The sequence below is a fragment of the Chlorocebus sabaeus genome, chromosome 4 (genome assembly GCF_047675955.1).
Source record: "Chlorocebus sabaeus isolate Y175 chromosome 4, mChlSab1.0.hap1, whole genome shotgun sequence".
NCBI lineage: Eukaryota > Metazoa > Chordata > Mammalia > Primates > Cercopithecidae > Chlorocebus > Chlorocebus sabaeus.
The window spans coordinates 1,804,290-1,826,989 of record NC_132907.1 but is presented as its reverse complement, the minus strand read 5'-3'; the positions used below and the strand labels follow the sequence as shown (position 1 = coordinate 1,826,989).

The window sequence follows — 22,700 nt, the reverse complement described above, 5'->3', positions numbered from 1 at the left end:
ATAGTCAGCCCAGGAGTTTTTTAACCTCTGAATAACTGTGTAACTCATTTCCTTTCTTTCTGAACTTTGTCTCACATGAGCTGTCATATCCCTCTGGGGCCGATTTACTTTAGCTCCCATATTCTCGCTAGCCCTCAGTTCTCTATTGCTTGCTCAAAGCTTTATTTTCCCAGGAGGCTGAAGCTGAGTGAGTCTTCTGAAGACTCAGCCAGAGCTGAGCAGAGGTGTGCTGGCTCTGGACACCTCTCGGCATGGGGGATGGCAATATTTTCCCATGGGACCAAAGTCTGCTCTGTGAGTCCCACAGAACCCCCCACCATTTCTCAGGTCCCAGGTCCCCACCCCACCAGACAGTTGCAGTATGTGGGATGGGATAGGAGCCAAGGCGAGCAGTGATGGTGCAACTCTTCCTTTTGAAAGCTACCTAAGTGATTTCAAAAATGCCTGTTCTCTTTTACACACACACACACACACACACACACACACACACACACACACGCAGCTGCCAGCTCAGGCAATCTCATTTTCTTCACCCAAGTCTTTAACCACCATTTACTTCTCTGGTAACATCCAAATCTCTATCTTCAGACACATTTCAGACTGTTCAAGGGGCATCTCCATACAGATGCCATATACAAAATCTCAAATTTGTTTTCTTCCCCCTAAACCTAACTGTTTTTTGTTTGAATTTTCAGTCTTGATGAAAAGTGACATCATATATTAAGCTCAAATCCAAAACATCAGAATCTCTTCCGCTTTCAGGCTCATTTCCAATCTATCTCAAAGTTCTACAGCTTCTAGGTTTATAATATCTGTAGCATCTATCCTCCTTCTTTGTGTCCAAGATCACCATCTGAGTTTTAGACCTTCCTCATTTTTTCATGTAGATTACTGTCCATATTAGTTATCTATTGCTGTGTAGCAAAGTATCCCAAAACTCAGCGGCATAAAACAGCAAATATTTACCTCACAGTTTCTCAGGATCAGGAATTCTAGGATGGTTCACTTATATAGCTCTTGATAGGACACCCTTGCTGGCTATTGTCAGGAGTTTTCAGTTCCTCGTCATGTGGACCTCTCCCTGAGGCTATTCAATATGGTGGTTGGCTTCCCCCAAAATGCCTGAAGGTAGAGAGAGGAGGGAAGTGGGGAGGGAGAGAGAGAAAGAGAGAGAGGTATCTGATTATCATAGGGTGAGGAGCAAACCACACATATTGAAAGGCACAACAAAACTAGCTTGCTTCTTCAAGAAGCTGATCTGTGAAGGGAAGGAGTAATAGATTAATGCCAAGAGAGGTTATCAGGATTTTTAAGTTTCTTTGCTCGTACATGAAAGAGCCCTGGCCTTTGTCTTTTCCCATTTCTAATTTACTTTTTGTTTACTTTTTGTTGAACTTCTGATTCTTTTGCTCATCTTTGCCTTTAATCTGTGATTTCTTCCATCTATTGGTAGGCAACCCTCTCCTCAGTATACAATTATCAGGTATTACATTTATATGGATCCAGAAATCATCCAACTTGGTTTGTTAGAACAGTGGGTAAATTGAGGAGGAAGCACATTCCAGGGGTGATTTGGAGGCAAAGTTTGAAGGGGACCTCTTCTCTGCATGTAACGTAGTATGAACTCCAGACTGCTTAGCTTGAATACTGGTCCACCATTGTTAGCTGAATAAAGTCGGACAAGTTATTCAATCTTTCTAAGCCTCAGTTTCATTATCGTTAAAAATGGGGTAATATTAATAGATCCTTCATGGTGTTATCATGAAGATTCAATAGATGAATAATTTAAAGTGCTAGCCACAAGGTCTGGCTTATATCAAATGCTCAAAGATATTAGCTGTAACTATTTATAAAATGCAGGAGTAGTGTATGGACATGGTGGTAACGCTTTTGACTGCTCAGTGATGTTTTCCTCCCACTTTCTGATTCTCAGGTTCTAGAATTATCCCAAACAGTAGCCACTGGCCACATGTGCCTGTAGAGCACTTGAAATGTGGCTAGTCCAAATTGAGGAGTTGTGCCCTAAGTGTAAAATACACACTGGACTTCAAAGACTTATTTTTAAAAAGAATGTAAAATATTCCATTAAAAAGTTCACATTGATTACATGTTACAATGACATTTTAGATATAATGGGTTAAATAAAATATATTGTTAAAAATTAATGTCATCAGTTTTTTGTTTTGTTTTATTTTGTTTTTTGAGATGGAGCTCTGCTCTGTCGCCCAGGCTGGAGTACAGTACCTCAATCTCGGCTCACCGCAGCCTCCACCTCGCAGGTTCAAGTGATTCTTGTGCCTCTGCCTCCTGAGTGGCTGGGACTACAGGCGTGCGCCACCATGTCCAGCTAACTTTTGTATTTTTTAGTAGAGGGGGGTTTCACCATGTTGGCCAGGCTGGTCTCGAATTCCTGACCTCAAGTAATCTGCCCACCTCAGCCTCCCAAAGTGCTGGGATTACAGGTGTGAGCCACCACGCCTGGCCTGTCATCAGGTTTTTAAAAATTTTTCTTAATGTGGCTATTAGAAAGCTTAAAATTGTCTATAAGGTTTACATTATATTTCTTTTGAGCAGTTTTATAAAGATGAAATTACAGAGCTACTAAATTAAAAAGAAGTAATATTTCTTTATTTTCTTTATCTGCGTAGCATGAGTCTCTCTTCTTCCTTTACGAGCCAACCAGTTTCTGCTGACCTTCACTGGGCAGTTGAAACCTTGCCGTCTGCACACACTGATCCTTGTGAGCAACCATCTATCACTGGGGTAATAATAATGATATCTGTGGCCAACATTTAGCCAGCTTCTGGCACAGCCCAAAAAAATTTAGCTGAAGATTAATCCTAAGACAGAAAACAACCAACAGGAAAGACACAAACTTCTTATTTTTTAAATTCCTTTGGCAGAGATACTTGATATCAAATTAGAGGTAAAAAGGCAGAAAATTGCATATGGCAAATACCACCAGTAGTCAATCCAGGAGACATTTTCTCCTTCCTCTTTGCTAATAAAAGTCCCAGTTTTGTTTAAGGCTACAATGTACCCAGTCCAAAAAAAAACAAAACAAAAGAAGGTGTAAGAGGTGGCTATATGACATGGCTTCAGTCAGTGAAATACAGACAAAAGTGTCATGGTGAGTCTTTTCGAAAGGCTGTCTTGATTTTAAAAAGGACGGGTGTTGATAAACTCAACAGATGCACACATTTTATTTTATTTTTTGCCTTCTGTCTTTTCTATCTGGAATGGGGTCACAACACTTCAAGGTAGAACAACAACCTTGAGACCTGAGGGTAAATGTCACACACTATGAGTGGGCAAGGAAGCCAGAAGGAGCTGGGTACCTGATGACTTCCTCGGTCAGCTGCTCTACCTCTCCACTTCTTGTTACATGAGCCAAATAAATCCTACTAACTTAAGTCACTCTCTTTGGTTTTTCAAAAACACAGCTAAACAAAACCCCAGCTGAAATTTGCAGTCCAGAAAATGCTAATGTTCACAATCTGGCCCTAAAATCTGCTGTCCTGAGGACATTTTCGCTTCCAAGAAAATTTGTCACTATTGGCCTAAAGCAAATAGTTATTTTGGCTCATGCCATGGGAATAAGCATGAATTATTTGGCCTTGGCTTTTTATGATCCAGCATATATAGTAGTCGTTTTAAAAATATATATACTATATATCTATACATCTACATAAGTATATAGATACAAATATATATTTCCAAGAGGGCAGGGGCTTTATCTGTCTTATTCATCATTTTATTCCCAGGCCCTAACAAAGGCCAAATCCCCTTTTCCTTAAGGCCGACTTCTCTTTCCAGTGCCATTCACAACATAATTTGCTACCATTCAGAGGCGGCAACATGGAAAACATCCTAGGCTAGGTTATAGGTGACGCAGAGGTAATCCTGGCCCTACTAAATAAATAGTTCTGGGACATTGAAATATTTCTTCAAATAAAAACTCGTGCAGAAATTCAGTGTACTAAGCAGGTAAGATTAAAGAGAGAAAACGCACAGCCCCTTCTACTGGGTGATAGGATAATAAGAAATCCCCAAGAAATTTAATAGCACTAAAGACAAATTTAAAGTAAACTTCTAACTCAGTTATATAGATTTGAAGGAAGGTTGTCATGTTCATGTATTAAAAATGTGACTTGGTGTAGGGTCAGAAATCAGTACACATAAGGGCTTTGGAAATAACCTGTATTTGGGGACTATATAACCAAGTGTTTTAGTGCATGGGCTTTGGATGACCGAGGACCAGTTAACTACTCCATTAATGGGTTTGGCAAACCCAAAAAACACAATCCTGAATGTCATAATACCAAGTGTGGACATCCCAAAAAGATCAAAATCCCCACAGTATAATTCTGGAAAAACTAATTTAAAAGACATTTCTTCACATTTATAAAAGGAGATTTATTTTAGAAGCATATGAAAACATGACAGAGCATTCCACAGGCCACTTTACATAATAAAATAGGCACTAGTACCATGCATTTTTAGAAGCATAAACATACAGATATACTAACAACAGTCATATGGGTATAATGTTATAAGTGGATGAACCATATTCATAAATAAATAAGTCAAAATTCAAAATGTATAAATGCATAATACTATGGATGGTAGTTTTGTGCAACCCAGCTTTATAACTGTAGTCACCTGAAATACCGTGACAGATAACCAAAGTCTTTTGATAAGATTGATCCAAAACTTCAATGAGTCACTACAGCATATGCAATTGCACAAAGAGCTGAGATCTTGAGAAATTTTATCTTTCACAAATGCAGTTGTACAAAAAAGGACATCTCTTCATTTATTGGGGAAGTTTAAACATCTTTACATACACGATGCTTACATACGAAGTCAATGTTGTGATAATGCACTTTTGTGGAGAAATTTATAAAATATGCATAAAACAAATTAGAACTTTCTGCAAGTCTTTATACAATTTGTACTCCAGTATTGCAAATGATGTGAAGATGAAATACATAGTATAGCAAATTGTGAAGAGTAATAATAACAATGATGACAATTTAAGATAGTGGGAAAAAACTAGAAAGAAAATTCAACATTTGAAAAAGTATATTACAGGGCTACATTATGGGCAATTGCATGGAGGTAGTCCATTAGAGCTGGCCAACTTTCACAATCATATTTTGAAGTCTTGCATGGCAATGAATTGCTGCTTTTTTTTTTCTTTTAAGACATGGCTCTCCTCAGAGAATATGTTCACGTTTCATTGATTTTCCACATAGCACTGCTCTTTTGGAAATTCTGTGATTCAACATACACCAACATGAGCACTCCTTATTAAATATTTCCATCTTTGCATAATTTTTCTGTGCTGTTTTTGGTATACAGAAATTCATTCCACATGCACTCATATGCAGAAGCAATACTGATAATCAAATAGTCACACTATTGTGTGTCTTCTTATCTTACTGTGTGCATAATTATATTTGAAACAGTTGGTAACTTTGCTGGCTTCTCTTCAGGCAAATGTGACTTTAATTCATTAAAATTTCCTAAAATGTCATTAGCTGGGAGGAATGCCACTGCAAACAAATGAAATATTTTTAAACCATATGGGGTGGTCAATCCACTTGTCTGAATTTTTCACCAAATGCATTGGGCTGAATGACAAAAACAAATTTTATTGATGACACCTTGAGATTCACTTTTAGAAGCCTTGATGGGACTTAATTCCAAATCTGTCATGGTTTGGGGATTCTACTAAAATCCATTTTCTTCTGCAAAGTCCACCAAATCTTCAAATAAATGTTTATAAAGTACTTCACTTTTTCCAGTCATTAATATATAAAGAAGCAGGTAAGTTCAAGAATGTTTGGATCCAACTGGGGCATGATGGCATATAGTTGATAGGAAAGATGGGGATGATTTTGAAAGTGCCATTCCAGCCAAAGTGAAGCGTGCACTAGTTTGTCTATGTTAGATTTAGTGGCAAACTTCGGAAGTCTATCTTCTTTGACAGTCAAATCCCTAACTAAGAATATTTCATCATTCAATGAGTTTCAGAACACTGGAGGAACCTCTATATCAGCAAGCGTCTTTGGTTCAGAATGCTGCTCAGTTTGTGGAATTCTTTTTATTCTCTGATGAAGAGTGTTTTTTGAAGGCAAGCGTGGCACTAGGTGTGAAGGGGCAGAAGTCATACATGATTGAATCATTTGGCAGGGGACATTTGTTGTATTTTTCGCCTGTTTTTACTTCTGTGATTTTCAAAACATTGAGGATAGATCTTTCTCGTGTAGTGTACTCAGACTCGCACACTAATCTCCTTTGGAAACACCCTCACAGATACACTGCTTCACCAGGTTCTAGGTACCCCTTAATCCAGTCAAGAGATTTTGAACTGTAGGAATTTCAATGCTTGGGATTATGTCTTTTGGGTTTATGATTGGTATCATTCATGAACTATTTTCCCTATCTACGAAATTAGAATAATTCTGTTAGACAATATGAAAATGCACAATGGGAATCTCTAAGGGAGAGACATCATCATATGCGAGGTTTTCTAAGTATATTTGATCATAGAATTCTTTTGTGGTGGCCTATCCTTCTGACTGCTATTCCAGGACTCACACCTTGGAAAACTCTCTAACACAGTCACTTTTGTATCTTTATAGTTATAAAAACTTAATTTTTTTCTACATTAAAGTAGAATTTTAATGAGGGGTATATAAAGGCATCAGTCTTGGAAGAAGGCTTCTAATATCTTCTTTCATGAATCCCCCTACCCACTCCTAACTACCACCAATTGGCTTGAAGCATGAAAAAGTGGATCCGCTTCTTAGATGAGACCTTCACCAAACTCTTACCATGACAGGTGCTTAAAATCCTATCAAACTTCTCATAGGGTGAAAAATAAAGGATCAGAAGTGAAGATTCTAGTTCTGGTTCCTGGCTCCTCCATCTCATTCTTGTAACGCCCCTGGTGTTTCCTTTTCCTTTTTCTGATCAGGAGTCATCCTTTTCTCCCCATCATTCCAAACACCCAGAGAAGTCAGCTAGAAGACAGACTGAATAACCAGGAGCGTACCATAGCTTTCCTCCTTGAACAAGCCTTCCGCATCAAGGAGGATATCTCTGCTTGTCTGCAGGGGACCCATGGCTTTCGAAAAGAGGAATCACTTGCCAGGAAGTTACTGGAAAGCCACATCCAGACCATCACCAGCATCGTCAAAAAACTCAGCCAAAACATTGAGGTAGTTCTTTTTTTTTTTTTTTTTTAAATTTTGTTTTGGTTTTGTTTTGTATTTTGGTAGCATTGCTTGATAAAGATTATCAACCATCAGTGTCATTTTTCAAGTGCAGAAATATATCACTATTCCTTAGGTTCAGATGATTACATTTTAGTGGTCTAAGAGGGAAACAGTGCAATTTTTCATCTGCTCATTTATGCCAAAAAGGAGAAGGAATTTCGATTCAAAAAATATTTACTGTGTATTTATTTTGTAACAATAAAGACATGATGTCAGACATTGTGCTAAGATGCTTATGTTAGCTTAAATCTCCAAGACTCTATTAATGCAATAATTTCAAATAGAGATTTTCATAATGCACATCGGTAATGCTCCATTGTATAGCCATTGCAATCTGATGCCAGCAATTTCTCTGGCCCCATCTTCTACCCTTCTTTCCTTCACTCTGGCCACACTGGCCTCCCAGCTGTTCCTAGGACATTCCAAACACTTGTTAGCCTTGGGGCCTTTGCACTCATAATTCACTCTGGCTGGATCATCTTCCCCTGGATATTTCTATGCAATGTTCTTCATTCCTTCAGGTCTCTGTTCAAATATAACCTCATAAGAGAGGATTTGCATGACATTTTATAAAATAGCACCTCTACCCACATGGTTTCAGTCTCCCTTAAAGCCTACTTTATTTTTTTGTCACAGCACTCATTGCAAACTACCATGGTCTATATTTGATTCCTGTTTGTTTTTTCTTTCTGAGATATAATCTCTATAAAGGCAAAGAGTTTGTTTTCTTCATGCTAAATCCCACATCCCATACTAGACAACAGTGGTGTTATAGTCAGCACTCTAAATAATCCTTAAATTGATGAGTGAATAAATAAATGAATTTGAAGGCATTAAAGTAAAAATAGAGTTTCTCATCAAAAAAAGAAAATTATTTGTCTAAATGAAGATGAACATACTTGTATAAGAGGTCTTTGAGAGTTGTTAGGGTATGAATGTACGTGATGAATCTGGGTTAACAACTTTCATGCAAGGGCTGTAGAGAATGCACTTTAGGAAACTGGCCCAAAACTTGTGGAGTTATCATGAGAATCGACAACAATGCTCTCTCACGATACCTGTCCTTTTCTACTATCAGAGAGAATACTGGATTTTATTAAAATTATGGGATTGACCCAGAAATTACTTCTTTATGAATTTGTACTTAAGGGCAAGGATGTTTATTAATTTATTTTTCATCTGCAGGGTTTAGCAGACCCCATAATACATCTGAGTCACTGTGAAAAGTTAAAAACTCTCAGTGAACTTTTAAAAGGCACTTTATTGGTATTTAGCACATTTTGAATTGACCTCAATGCCTCAAAGGTCAATGCCAGTCTCAAAGTGATTAAAGGTATTTCCATGCATAATGAAGTATCATGAAAGTGACAAGAGGCAAGCAGTCCTGTGCCTTTTGAAATGACTAGAAAATCAAGTAAGTATAGCATAGTGCTAAAATAAGATTCCAATTTAGGAGTCAAAACTTCTTGGTAATTGAAAAAGCCAACAACATTCTTAGAAACATCGAACTGTTTCTAAGAATATTCTATATTTTGATCTGGATTGTTACGTGGTTGATTACATTACATTGAGTCAAGATCCACCCAGATGTACACTTTGACTTGTGCACTCAATACATATTAATTATACCCCAGTAAAATGCTATTAGCAATAAGGAGAAAGTCTTTCTTTCACATCTCTAGCAATCTTGTTAATAGTTTATTCTCCTATGATAATTGACTATCTTAGATTAGCTCTCTGAAAAAAAAAAAAGACAAATCCAAAACATTTTCCAAAAGACAAGGACAAAAACCTCAAAATACCTACGATCCTGTTAAGGATTTGGCATATATAAGAAAATGAAAAGGACTGGACTGAGTTTGTGGAAAACTGAACTAGAAAATATTTTAAAGGCTGTAGATAACATAGTTAAAACATTATGAAGAAGAAACTATTCGGCTGCCTTTAGTAAATAACTGTAAGCACTTTATAGAGAAATGGATGCTATTCAAGTGTTTTAAAAGAAATTCACCTCATTAAAGCAGGTCAGCCCATTTGCAAGTTGGCTATAACAAGATCGATTCAAGTGTGGCTAAAGCTTGACACAGATCTTTAAATGAAATGAAAAAAAAATTTTAATCTACCACAATTGCATCAAAGTGCTTGTTTCTTTTTAAAAATCAAATGATTCCTTTTTTTAAGGAGGCAGTTGATACAAGTTTTAGAATTAATTTATTTTTAACTCAAAGAAAATTTTATATATAGCATTATTTTATTGTGGGTTTTCCCCTCAACTTACAAAAGCTATACTTGTTCATCATCATTACTTTGAAAGTTTAGGAAAAAACAATTTTTAAATTTGGGGAAATAATATCTCACAATTCTACCACCAAATGGTGATCTCTACAAATACCCAGATGAATCTCCCTCTAGTCCTTCCAAGTATTCCATTTAGGAGGCTGAGACTTTGTTTGTAAGCATGACTTTTATTCTAACATTCATCCTAAACTCTATCATCTCTCATTAAAATCTCTTTGCTTGGTGCATACGCCATGATTTTCTTAGTTATTCTCCTGATGTTGAAATATCACTTTGGGAGAGCTGAGGCAGTAGGACCAGTTGAGCCCAGGAGTTTGAGAACAGTCTGGGTAACATAGTGACACCCTCCCTCTACAAGAAAAAAATAAATAATTAGCTGGGTAGGGTAGTGCACGCCTATAGACACAGCTCCTTGGGAGGCTGAGGTGGGAGGATTACCTGAGTCCAAGAGGTGAAGGCTGCAGTGAGCCATGATCATGCCACTGCACTCCAGTCTGGGCCCTGTCTCAAAATAAAAATAATTCTAAAAAGAAATACCTTTGTGCATAAACATGTATCTGCATTTGGATTATTTCCATAGTATCTATTCTTAGAAGTGGAATCACTAAGGTATGAACACTGTGAAAGCTCTCAACACATGTTGCCGAATTGTTTTCCAGAAAGTTTATACTAATTTACACTTCCATTAGCATTATTTGAGTGCTTTTTTCCACTTTACCTAAGCCAGAATTGAAATTTATTACTTTAATTTTTGCTAACTTCATAGAACAGAAATAAGATTTTTTTTTCTTAGTGAAAGTGTTGAATCCACTTTTTTAAAGTGACTATTTAAAGTAACAATTTTGGCTGAGTTCTGTGGCTCACACCTGTGATCCCAGCGGTTTGGGGGGCTGACTTGGGAGGATTGCTTGAGGCCAAGAGTTTGAGACCAGCCTGGGCAACACAGCAAGACTCTGTCTCAACAACAACAACAACAACAACAACAACAACAATTAATAATAATAAAGTTACAGCTTCATTTCTTCTGCTAATGATTTATGTATTTTGTTAATTTATCTTTTGGGTTTTAGTACTTTTAAATTTTTGTTGATTTGATGAGCTCTTTTATTTTACATATTAGAAATAATAACTGGTAAATGATAGTAAGTGTTTAACAATCAGCAATCAGTCCTTTTCTAGGAGAAAAGAAAGCCTCGTTTGTAGTATTTGCCTATTTCTATGGTGTAAATACTCCTACTATGATTTCAAACAACCAGCAAGATGACACTGTACACAAAGATCAGAAGAGATGTACACAATCCGCCTTCACAGACAGATCCAGGCTGCTTGCAGTATATCACTGAAACCATTGGCAATAGTATATGATATAAATTTTTTTTCAGTTTGCTTTTTCTATCTTAATTGTATTTACAATGTTTTTACAAGTTTTACACAAAGGTAAATATTCAAATATTTAGCTTTGTAATTTCTCTCATTACTGTAGTCCTCCCACCTTCATCTGTGGTTTCACTTTCTGTGATTTCAAAAATTTCCAAAAATATTAAATGGAAGATTCCAGAAACGAGTAATTCATAAGTTTTCAATTGTGTGCTGTTCTGAGTAGTGGGATGAAATCTTGCACATCCTGTTTCATCCCACCCACGGTGGGAATCATCCCTTTGTCCAGCACATTCACACTGTCAGCATTCCCTGCCCATTAGTCACTCAGTAGCCTGTTGGTTATCAGATCAACTTTTGAGATGAGGTATCACAGTGCTCATGTTCAGGTAACCCTTATTTTACTTAATAATGCCCCAAAGCACGAAAGTAGTGATGCTGGCAATTCCACTATAGCAAGGAGAAGCTGTAAAGAGCTTTCTTTAAGCGAGAAGGTTGAAGTTCTCAACTTAATAAGGAAAAAAAAATTGTATGCTGAGTTTGCTAAAATCTACGATAAGAACAAATCTTCTATCCATGAAATTGTGTGAAAAAGAAATTCATGCTAGTTTTGCTGTCGCACTTCAAGCTACAAGAGTTACAGCCACAGTGTGTATGATGTTATAGTACATTGCTATAATTGTTCTATTTTTAGATATTGTTAATCTCTTATGATAAATAACTTTATCATAGGTATGTATGTGTAGGGAGAAACAATATATATATAGAGTTCAGTACTATCTGAGGTTTCGGGCATCCACTGGGGGTCTTAGAACGTATCCCCCTTGGATAAGAGGGGACTACTATACTTCTCAGACTAGAAAGTTCCAAAATAATCTCCTCTATTATCTGTGACTTTTATGGTTTAATTTAAAAAATATTTTAGATCTATTTTTTTCTGAAATCTATAATGATATATGACTTGAGGTAAGGATCTAAATTAATTATTTTCTGAGTAATTAGAGACCCCAACCCACTTGTGAAATTACTCCTCCATTGATCTGTGCGTTGCATATAGAGTATATTCCTTTCTTACACTTGCCAAGGTCTTCATGACATCACAGGTAGCTATGTACCTTTACTACACTGATTTACTTATCCTTATTTTAGAAAATATTTTAGTATATAGTAGAGTAAGTTTCCTTTCATCACTAACTTTACCAAAACAGAAAACAAAATACCTGCATACATGCAAAAAGACAAAAACCAAACTCTAGTTAGTGTTGTTGACACTTTTACATCTTCAATTAAGGCTTTATTTGCCCTTGGGTTGTCTCAATCCCAGTTAAAAAATGAGCAAGAGTCTGTCTGTGGTCTTTGAAATTCCTATAATTTATTTGCTATAAAAATTCTTCCTTTCCTAGTAAAATTCATAGCCATAATTTAAACATAATTTAGGACTTTGTCAAATATAATACTTAAACTGAAATGTCTCCCCAAGTAACAGATTTGTGTTTTCCAAAGGCCTACACAGAACTCTCACTTTTTTCCTTAGTAAATACCAATTTCTTATATGTCTTCACTTTACATTGGAATTTATTTGAATGTCAAGTATAATACAATTTTTTCTATGGACAAGCAGAATTTTTTTTATTTTTTTAATCAATACTTATAAATGGGTACAAAAAATTAAAAACCATGGTTCTTGGGACCAATAGCCTGGTGGTACAAGAAAGTCAGTTCTATTTCCAGAACACCAAAACACAATAAAGACATGACTAACAATATTCATGGACAAAATCTGGACACAACTGAGCCGGAAATCTCTCATATTCTCTAAGAAATCTAGATAAACTCTTTTGCATTGTGTATTAAACAGGTTGATTCAGATTTGCTTGCACTATGTTAACTTCATTGTGGTTCTGGTTCAATCCATAAAAAATCTTGCCTGACGCCATATTGAAAAAAATCCGTTTCCAAACTTACGGCACCAATTGTGAAACGCATTTTTGTGAAAAGCTTTTATGTTGGTGATGGCCAGTGGCAACCCATGACCATATCAACACAATAAATGTGTTCTGTTTGGTCCATATATGGTTTATAAAAGATCTTGAATAATATGCCAGTATTGTTAATCTGAGCAATTTCATATAAAATCTGGATTTCTAGCTTTCTTTAAAACACTATTGAGATATCTTTCCCACCTGGCAATAATCAGCTAGAATCAAACCACTGCTGTCCCTCAGATAAATTAGCAGAGATCAATTCTCTCTGAGCTAGGACTCTCTCACTCATTTACACCATCAGCCTAACTACAAAATGCATTCAATTAGGTAACCCCTGCTTTAAATGATGTTTCCTTATCATGTGTGATGGGAAATTAATGGGAAATTTGACTCAAAATTACAGATTTTAGAAGACCAAATAAGAGCTCGAGATCAGGCGGCCACAGGAACTAACTTTGCAGTACAGGAGATAAACATGAAACACCTACAAGGAGTTGGAGATCTTCGAGGAAGAGTAGCCAGGTGAGAAAAAGCATATTGACTAATGTTTAACGGTCAATTCTTGGGCAGTGAATTCTCATTCCCAAACAAGCTCCATGCTGTAGAAAAAAGATATTGTCTACACATTAAGCTAAACTAATGAGATGGCAGCTGAGAAAGTGTACCATAGAACTTTGAATGCTTCACGCTACCTGTGAGATTCAAAGTTTCTGTAAAGACCCCTTACACAGTTTGGTTCCGATGGAAGTGACCAGAGTTCTGTCTTTACAGCCTCAACTGTCCAAATGCCAACATCTATACATAGACACACCTTCATAACCATGAACGAAATCCCCATATATGTCAAATGCTAATGAGTAAAACTTTTAAAATATACAAGAATTACAATAGTCTGACGGGATTTACTGCCAAATGGATAAAGTTTTGAATAACATCTTTTGTACAGGATTTCTAAATCAAAAGAATTGATGGTATGCAGTTCAGCAAATATGTGTAGGTATTGAGAATGGCAGGACCACTCTGGTGGACTCGTCAAAGATGACTTGTGAATGGGTGACTGTGGACACCTTTCCATCTCTACATCTTTTGCCAGTACCTCATTCCTCTCTCCTGTAACACTGCTGTCTCCATCTGGTTAATCCTCTTGGAATTAGATAATTACTACCTAAGACAAAGCTCTCCTGGAGTATTTACCCATTTAATTCAACAAAAATGTATTAAGCACTCATCTTATGCCAGGCCATGTGTTAGAATTCAGCAACATGTTCTCCTTTCTATAGCTGTTCACAGTCTACCAGGGAAAACAAGCTGTATCAATAACTAATGAAGTGAATGCTATACTAAAAGTCTGGGAGGCTATGGAAATGTCCAAATCAGACCCATGCAGAAGAGAGGCTTCCCAGGGGAGGTGACACTTGAGCTGAGTTTTGAAGGATTTATAACAGTTAACTAGACAAGGAAAAGTGAGAAAGACACTTTACCTGGAAGAATAATATATGCAAAAGAACTGAGGGAAGGATCCTGTGACATGTTTGTTCATGGGCCTACCTGGGAGAATGGCATTTTGGTTATGGCATTTTGGAGCAGGCATTTTGAGAAAGTTGGGACATGAAGCCAGAGAAGCAGTCCAGACCTGGAAGATGAGGGGTCTTGTAGGCTAAGGTAAAGAGTTGGCACTTTATGTAGAAGGTTATAAATGACCATAGAGGAATTTTAAGTAGGGGGTGGCATATCATGTTTTGTGACATTCTAGTTGTAGCTGAATTGGTAGGATACAAAAGAGGATGTGGAGATCAGAGGAAGGCTATTGTACCAATCCAGGTGAGAAGTGGCGGGGCCTAAACCAAGGCACTAGCCATGAAAGCCCAGAGCAGCGGACAGACAACACAGACATTAGGGAAATAGAATCTACAGGATTAGTGCATGAATAAACATGGAGGATGAATTAAGCAGGGGGAGGTCAAGGATAATGACCAAAGTTTCTGGGCTTGGAGACTGGTTGAATACTCATGTTATTCCACAGAGAAGGAAATATGAAATAAGGAGCAATTAAAACAAGGAAGTGGAAGGAGAAACAGGAAGTAATAAAGTGGTTTCCACCATGTTGTGTATGAGACGCCATCAGGATATTAACTGGAATGGGCATGGAGCTCAAAGGGGAGGAAGGGAGGAGGTGTCAAGGATGCCCAGGTTTCTGGTTGGCCCACAACATAAATGACTTAGTAGCTTTGGGTTCTGGAGTGTGGCTTCATTCTTGTTAAAAATAAAAGATACTGTCTAGGAAATAATATGTATGTTTGAAAAACTCTCATCAAAGAAAAAAATAACTGTTGGTCAGTCCAGAGAATAAAGAGGTGAATTTATATTATATATGAATATATAAATAAAATATATGTAGAAATATTTATTTCATTATTTAATATTTGATCAATACCAAAGAAGTTTTATAATATTTGGGTAAGTTACAAAACAAGATAACAAGACAAATATCAGCAAACCCATAACCCTATTTAAGTGTGCCAAGATTTTGCAAAGAAGATAAAACCAAACATGGTCTCTTTGTTTGTTTCTTTTTTGAGACAGAGTCTCACTCTGTCACCCAGGCTGGAGTGCAGTGGTGCAGTCTTGGCTCACTGCAACCTTGGCCTCCCAGGTTCAAACAATCATCATGCCTCAGCCTCATGAGTACCTGAGATTACACGTGTATGCCACCATGACTGACTAATTTCAAACATGTTTTAAAGGAAATATAATTCAGTTAAATGTGGTGGTATGCTGATGACACTCCTACCAACTATTTCTTCCTGCAAACCACTTACAAACCAATTATTTTATTTTTGTAAACCCTGTTCTATTTACAAGACAAAATAGCAAATGGATCTCAAAGAAACAAAGAGATCAACGAAATTACATCAAGATATGCAATTCTTTTTGCTCTGCTAGCTTTTTGCTTACCTTCCCCTTCAATCATAAGCAGTGATTTTAGTACAAGGTCTTATTTTTCCTTGAAATGTCTCCCTTTTATGGAAAATTTCTAAAATCTCTTTGGCAATCTGAGACAGAATTTGGCTAAGAGCCATGAGACTTAAATTCACCCTCCTTCTCCTGTTCCTTTTCTGTGCCTTTGCCAGGCAAATGACTAATGGACAAGCTAAGGCAGATTGATTACTGTCTTTCCACATAGAGGGACCTCTATTCCAATTAGCATTTTAGCATAAGTAAAATTAAGTTGGTTGTTTTAACATAATTGCTAGCAAACATTTTACTGCTTCATAAATCAGTCTCAACATTTAACAACTACAATGAGATTTGAATTTTACACTTTATTTCCCATGGCAATACATTGCTGTTTAAAAGTAAGTCCTCCCAAAGAGACGAGGTTCTCAAAGTTGCCAACCTGCTTTTGACACCCTGTCCTTTATTTAATAGACTAGAGGCTTGGGTGTGTCATCAGAAAGAGAGGACATACCCCCTTAGAGATTCAGATGAAGTGCGAAAAAGGAAAAGGTGAGCATGCGAAGGGCAGCCTAGGAATGCATATGACTTACAATCCGTAGCAGCAGTCTGAGGTCAACTTTCTAGCCCCATTTGGCTCTTTAGGACTCCAGAACAAACCTACATGTGGGGGAAAAAAAAAGACAAATTTTGTTGCTTTGTGGTTAAATGCAAAATCATGTTCTTTAAAGAAACATAGTGTGGATATTATCAACTTTTGACCACTTAAGAGGAAACAGTCTTGGTTACAGAGGGCAGAATGAAGACCTTTTATTCCACTCCTCTTACTTGAGACAACTCAGTGCCAGTGAAAATGAAAAAGGAGGAAAACAAAAACTCCATCTTTAATATAATATGGAAGTTGCTGCAGCTAGTAACCACAAACAGAACACACTTACCAAATATTGTGACATTTGGACTGATACAGTCCTTCTCAGATTTGAAACATAATGATTTCCCACTAGTCAACAGTCATAATTTTGAGATACATTGGCAAAATGGAATCAAGCAGCATTACTTAGAGGGTGGGTCATCGGAGAAAGACGACATGTCCCCTTAGAGATTCAGGTCAGCAACACTGAACAGCTGGGAGGTATAGCCAAAGATGCAACCAGGTTCTTTACCATTCCTATCATCTAGGACCTCCCTCCTTGCCCACTTATACCGAGAGAAACTGGCTGAAGTGCAACAGGCTGAGGAAGGAGAGAGATTTGATACTGCAAGCCTGAATAGAGGATGCGATCTACCTGCCACCAAACACGCTCACTGATCCTCTGCAGGTAGCAGAAACATTCAAAGACATAATAGTGATTGTTAGAATGCAGTCATGCATATGAATCACCTCCACTATTATCCCCAGATAGACAGAAGACAGATAGATAGATGACAGACAGACAGATCATAGATACATAAAAACATAAGCAAAAGACTAGTGAATATACTTCATGAAGGAACTACCCAGAAAAGTATAGGAAGAATTCAAACCAAAAGTTCTCCTGGTTTCAAAGAAATTAAGAATGAAAGACAAAGAATTTTATTTGTTTAAAAAAAGGTTACTTGTGAACAGTCACATGTAATTTGGCCCTTCCAAAAGCCCCACTGAATCTACAGTAAAAAGATTTTTTCTTTAAAATATGAACGCATAAGGACTGGGGATATCAGCATGGAAGTCTTGGAACTTAGAAAGCAGATGGAAACATGAAAACTGCCTTAGCAGAATGAAGGCCAATTTTAAAGTTGTAGGATAAGCTGAGAACAACCTAACTTTATGCAACAGAATTCTCAAAAGGCTTCAGGCCCTTGCCACTAGGGAGAGGAACTGAGAGAGGCAGCGAGAGGAAGGGTCAGAAACCACTGTAGTTTATTATCAACTTGTTATTATTAACTTTCAAATTACAGGCATCTTTCACTTCGATAAAATAGATAATAATTTTCAAAGTAAGGTATAAAAAGATTTCCCTCCAAAAGAGACTATCAGATAACAAAAGGAGATAGATAAACCAGATTGCTCAGGGATAGGTAAAAGAAAAAGTCAAGATATTATGAAGCTTAATCTACCTTAGAAATTCCTAAAATAGAAAAAATGCAACAAAAAATAATGAGTTATAAAAAGTAGAAACATGAGTAAACCACACTAAATGAAAAGAGATACTTTTCAATATAAAAATTATTGTAGAAAAATTGTCATATGACAGACAAGGAAAACTCACCAACATAGAACTAATAGAAGGCCCTAAAGAAGAAACAGAACAAATTCTTCAAAAAAAAAATCCTGCATATAAGAGAAGAAAGCATTCTTGAAATACAGATTTGAATCTATAGATTAAAAGGAAACACTGTGACCATGGAAAAAATGATATAAGAACAATGAAACCAAGATATCCTGGTTGAAGTTGCTGAAGAGCAAGGATAAAGACTCACAGAGCATCCAGGTAGACAAAGCAAGTCTCATAAAAAAGGAAAGAAATGTCATCACCTCAAACTTCTCCACCTCAACCAATGCTAGAAAAGAATGGATTGATGTTTGTCATGTTCTGAAAGAAAGAAAAATATGTTATCTCAACTAAGTTACCTTTCAATCACAAGAGAAGTCAGGCATTCTCAAGCACTCAAGAACTTGAGAATTCTAGCACTCCTGAGCCCTGATTTTAAAATCTGGATGACAAATTCTGGCCAACCATGGAATAAATCAAAATAAGGATCTTAGAAAAGAAATCATGGTTTGAAAGGGTGATCAATGAACATCTAATCTACATATAAAGTGAACATTAAATAACCATAGGCATTCTAGTGACAGAACACAGTGCAAATGTCATAAAATTTAACATTTTTAAATTAGCAAGTTATTTTTTTAATGTTGAAGGCACAAGTATATAAACTTATTTATTTTCTCATTTTTTGGCATATGGTCAACGATAATATCTAAAGTTAGTAATATCTAAAGTTGGTATTGAGATGGTAGCTATGACAAGTATAACAATTCCAATCTATGATAGCTTTTTATAGCTTCTTTTTTTAGAAAAGAAATCTCTCTCATAGTGAAGAAATACATATCTGAAACTCAGCGGTTTCTTCATTTCTCACTACAATTACCTTTTCTTAGGTTAAAGTAAAATTAAATGTAATATTTTAAAGTTGATGCATGTAATATAATCCCAGTATTCTAAATTATGTTTCTTCCTTCCTATCTCTATGTGCGTATATATATATATCTATAAGGACACATACATTTTAAGTATATATGTATAATGATGAACAGAATGATAATCAAATATTCATAATGTTACTTTTTAAGCGGGATTTGGGAAGATGTTAACCTTTGTTTTTTAGGCATGATATGAAATTTTTTGTAACAGTCATGTACTATTTTAACAGAAACAATAAAATCATTCTAAAGAAGGAGTAGGTAGAGGAACTCCTTTTGGAATATAGAGTGCAGCTTTGAAAAGCTATGAATCAATCCTTGACTTCAACATGTGGGATTAGGCTAGTGGGTGGTGGTTAGGGGAGGTGAGAATGAATAGGCGGCAACTCTCGAGATGAGTAAATAAATCCTAGCTGCTAATCTTATGTGGGTGCTCCCCCTGTGTCAGGCACTGGCTATATGCTTTGCATGCATCGCCTCCTTCCATCCCTAAATAACCTACAAAGTAACACTATTCAGGACAGCCACTTACAGTTTTGAAGGCTGAGCACTCCAGGAGACACTATTTGCATTGTCAACCATGTGTTTCTGGCACCCCCGGAGTTGTGTGGTAGACAAGTTGTGCAACTGTACGCAGTGACCATGGCATCATTACCCCTTTGTTTCAGATGAGGAAAACTGAAACCTGTAGGCATTAAGAAGCTTGTCCCAGATCATAAACCTAGGGAGTAGCAGAAGCATGGTCTATCTGACACCAGAAACACATTTTTAACCAGTGGCCTCCACTGCACAGACCCTGCTGTCCCTGAAGGTGGGAAACAAGAGAAGGATGGAAGGGAGATGGCAGGAAGTAGTGGTAGCAGCAGCCGCCACTCCTGAGTAGTTTTTGGGGCTCTTAATACGGACTCAAATCAGGACATTGTAACTAACCAACAATAGAGGTGCCATTCTGACAATGACAGTGCGTGTATGCAAAGGTGCAAAACATCTTTTGATCAGGAATGTTGTGCCTACCATCCTGCTCCCATTCTTGATCAGACTAATTCCTAGTTTTTTCTCCCAGCAGCCTCTTCACCTCCACTACAGTCATCTTTAAGGGTGATACTAAAGGGATACCTTTAGGATCTTTTTAAAGAAATGCTCAGGCAAAATTGCCGTCTTAACTCACCTTTGCCTCAAATCTTTTGCACCAAAAACTTTAAGGAAAAAAGATTCATTCTGGGATCCTAAAAATGTTGAAGTCATAAAGCAAGCAATATTTATATCACTTAGCATAATAATATGAAAATGTATTTCCTAATTAATATTATTTGATGACAGTCAGAACAGTTATTTTATAAAATGACAAATATCAAAATAATCCCTGATAACTCAGATATACAAAAGATAAAGTCGTTCAGTGCTCTTCAACCTATCCTTCATGCATATGTGAAAGTATACAGAAACTGACCATTAATACACTGTACAACCTGCTCTCTCCCAAGAGAGTCAAGGGTAATGGCTGTGAGGGTGTGGTTCTGTGTGTTATCTTCCCTAACATACTGGGAAGATAATCTACAGCTCACCTCACTTGCTCCTTCTGACCAGAATTCCTTCCGTAAATTATCACATGCAACTTTATGGACCAAAGCTTCATTCATATGTTAGTGCGAATTGGTTTTGTCTTAACATGGCAATGCCTGACTGAGACCATTCAAGGAACAGGAGTTTTGTTTGAGGCTAAAAGGGTGAGAAATTGGAGAAGATGGATTGGAAGATTTTGGGTTGCTGGGACACCTTTTCTTGCCAAAGGAGAATTGACAGTCTGGGGGCCAAGAAAAGCGGATAAAGAGAGGAAAATGGATTTAGAACATGATATAAAAGTGGAACAAATTTTAATTTTGCCTAACCATAGGCAGCAGCCTGTATTTCCAAAACATCAAAATTTGCTATAACTCCCTATGACTAAGTTAATATCAAGCTGAAAATGTAAAATTTCCCTCAATTTACCACAATATCCCCATCTAAACTATTTCAAGTTGGTGCTCTAGTTTGAGCCAATGCATTCAACCTGGTTTCTCTCTCATCAGAAAGAGAAGAGAAAAATGAAGAGATTCCTGAATACACTCCAGTATCTACCAACTCATTCTTCAAATGACTTTAGAACTTTGGCCATCAAATGAATGTGCAGGTGTCTACTCTAGTATTACAAATATTATAAAGATATCGATCTCACACCAATTTCCATCTTGCCATTAGATGTGATTCAAGCATCTTGAAGCTTTCTGGAGACATTCACTTCTTCAGGCAAGAGTACCGGCAAATTGAGAAAGCCATTCAAGAATTCATGCCCGCCCTGGAAACTCTTTCCAAGAATTTGGACATGAAGGTAACTGAAAATAGATGGGACTCATATTATGTGTTACTGCCAGAAGTAAGATCATTATAGCTTATCAAAATGCCCAATCAGGTGGTAATTTTTTAAGAGAACTCTTTTCTTCCAAAGGGGTGTACTTCTGACAGCTCACTCATGTACACTGTGGGAACAGTCAATTCAATCAACAAATGTTTAATGAATTGTCTGCTGTGTTCCAACACAGTCATCTACTCTAAGCATACACTGCTTGAGTCCACCATTGCTGTTATTGTTTTACTCTCTGGAAGTAGTAAAATGATTTTTACTCAAAGACTATGGAACCAAGGAATATAAACAAAAGAATTTCCCATGGAAGCTATTATTATTAAAAGTCCAACATAAATGTGAATTGTTCATGTTACATCCCTGCTTAAAGCCCTGCAATGGGTTGTATCTCTTACAAAATAACATGTAAGTCCTTTGGTTGGTCTGGATTTTAAAGGCCATCTCTAGACTGGCTGTGCTCCTTGACTCACCCTTTATGTCCAGTGATGCTGAGCTCCCTGTAGGTAGGTTCCCACTCACCCCAAGATATTACACATCTTCCCCTAGTTCGTGCTCTTTTCTGCCTGAAGTGTCTCTTTTTCATCTTCCCAGTCAATGGTTTCATTAAAGTGCAGCCCAATGCCAAGTTTTCTGTGCTCCACTTTGTCACATATCTTATGCAAAACAATCACTTCTCTTCTCCTCTGAAGTCATCTGGGCAGAGCAAAGTAGAAATCCTCTGGAAATTGGGAATATGAAAGTTTGGCATTTGATTATTTGTTGGTGGGAGCCAGTTAGTCCAGAGCAGGTGTTACTAAGCACATAGTTTCCTCTAGTCTCATCTGTCATCTGGCTTTCCTTATCTGCCTCTTACTCACCCATCTTATTAGGCCCAATAATTTTTAAACTCTCTTTGTTTTTCAAGGTACTCAATGATATCAACAACATATTGAAAAAAAAAAGAATTCTGTTTCCAAGTTACATGGTTTGGTATATAAATCTATTAAATACATTTATAGTTTTTATATTTTCCTGTATTGTTATTTATATTTTACTTACTTGACCAGTAAAGAGTCAAGAAAAGTCATTTAAAATCACTAATGTATTGTTACTTTTTTGCTCAATATATAAATATTCACAGCTCTCTATTTTCACAATGAGTTTTACTCTTCATTTATAAAGATGACCATCTTTGTCCCATTTTTAAATGTGTTTTGCTTTAAGTGATATTTTAC

The 22,700-nt window shown here is 36.8% G+C and overlaps 1 protein-coding gene across 1 annotated transcript in view; it reads left to right on the top strand.

Annotated features, from left to right (window-relative positions):
- The window catches only part of FAM81B (family with sequence similarity 81 member B), a 53,348-nt gene that overhangs the window by 15,973 nt on the left and 14,675 nt on the right, over positions 1-22,700 (top strand). The window contains 3 exon segments of the mRNA XM_007978789.3: positions 6,986-7,229; positions 13,350-13,468; positions 21,324-21,453. Coding sequence (XP_007976980.3) covers positions 6,986-7,229; positions 13,350-13,468; positions 21,324-21,453 — 493 coding nt within the window.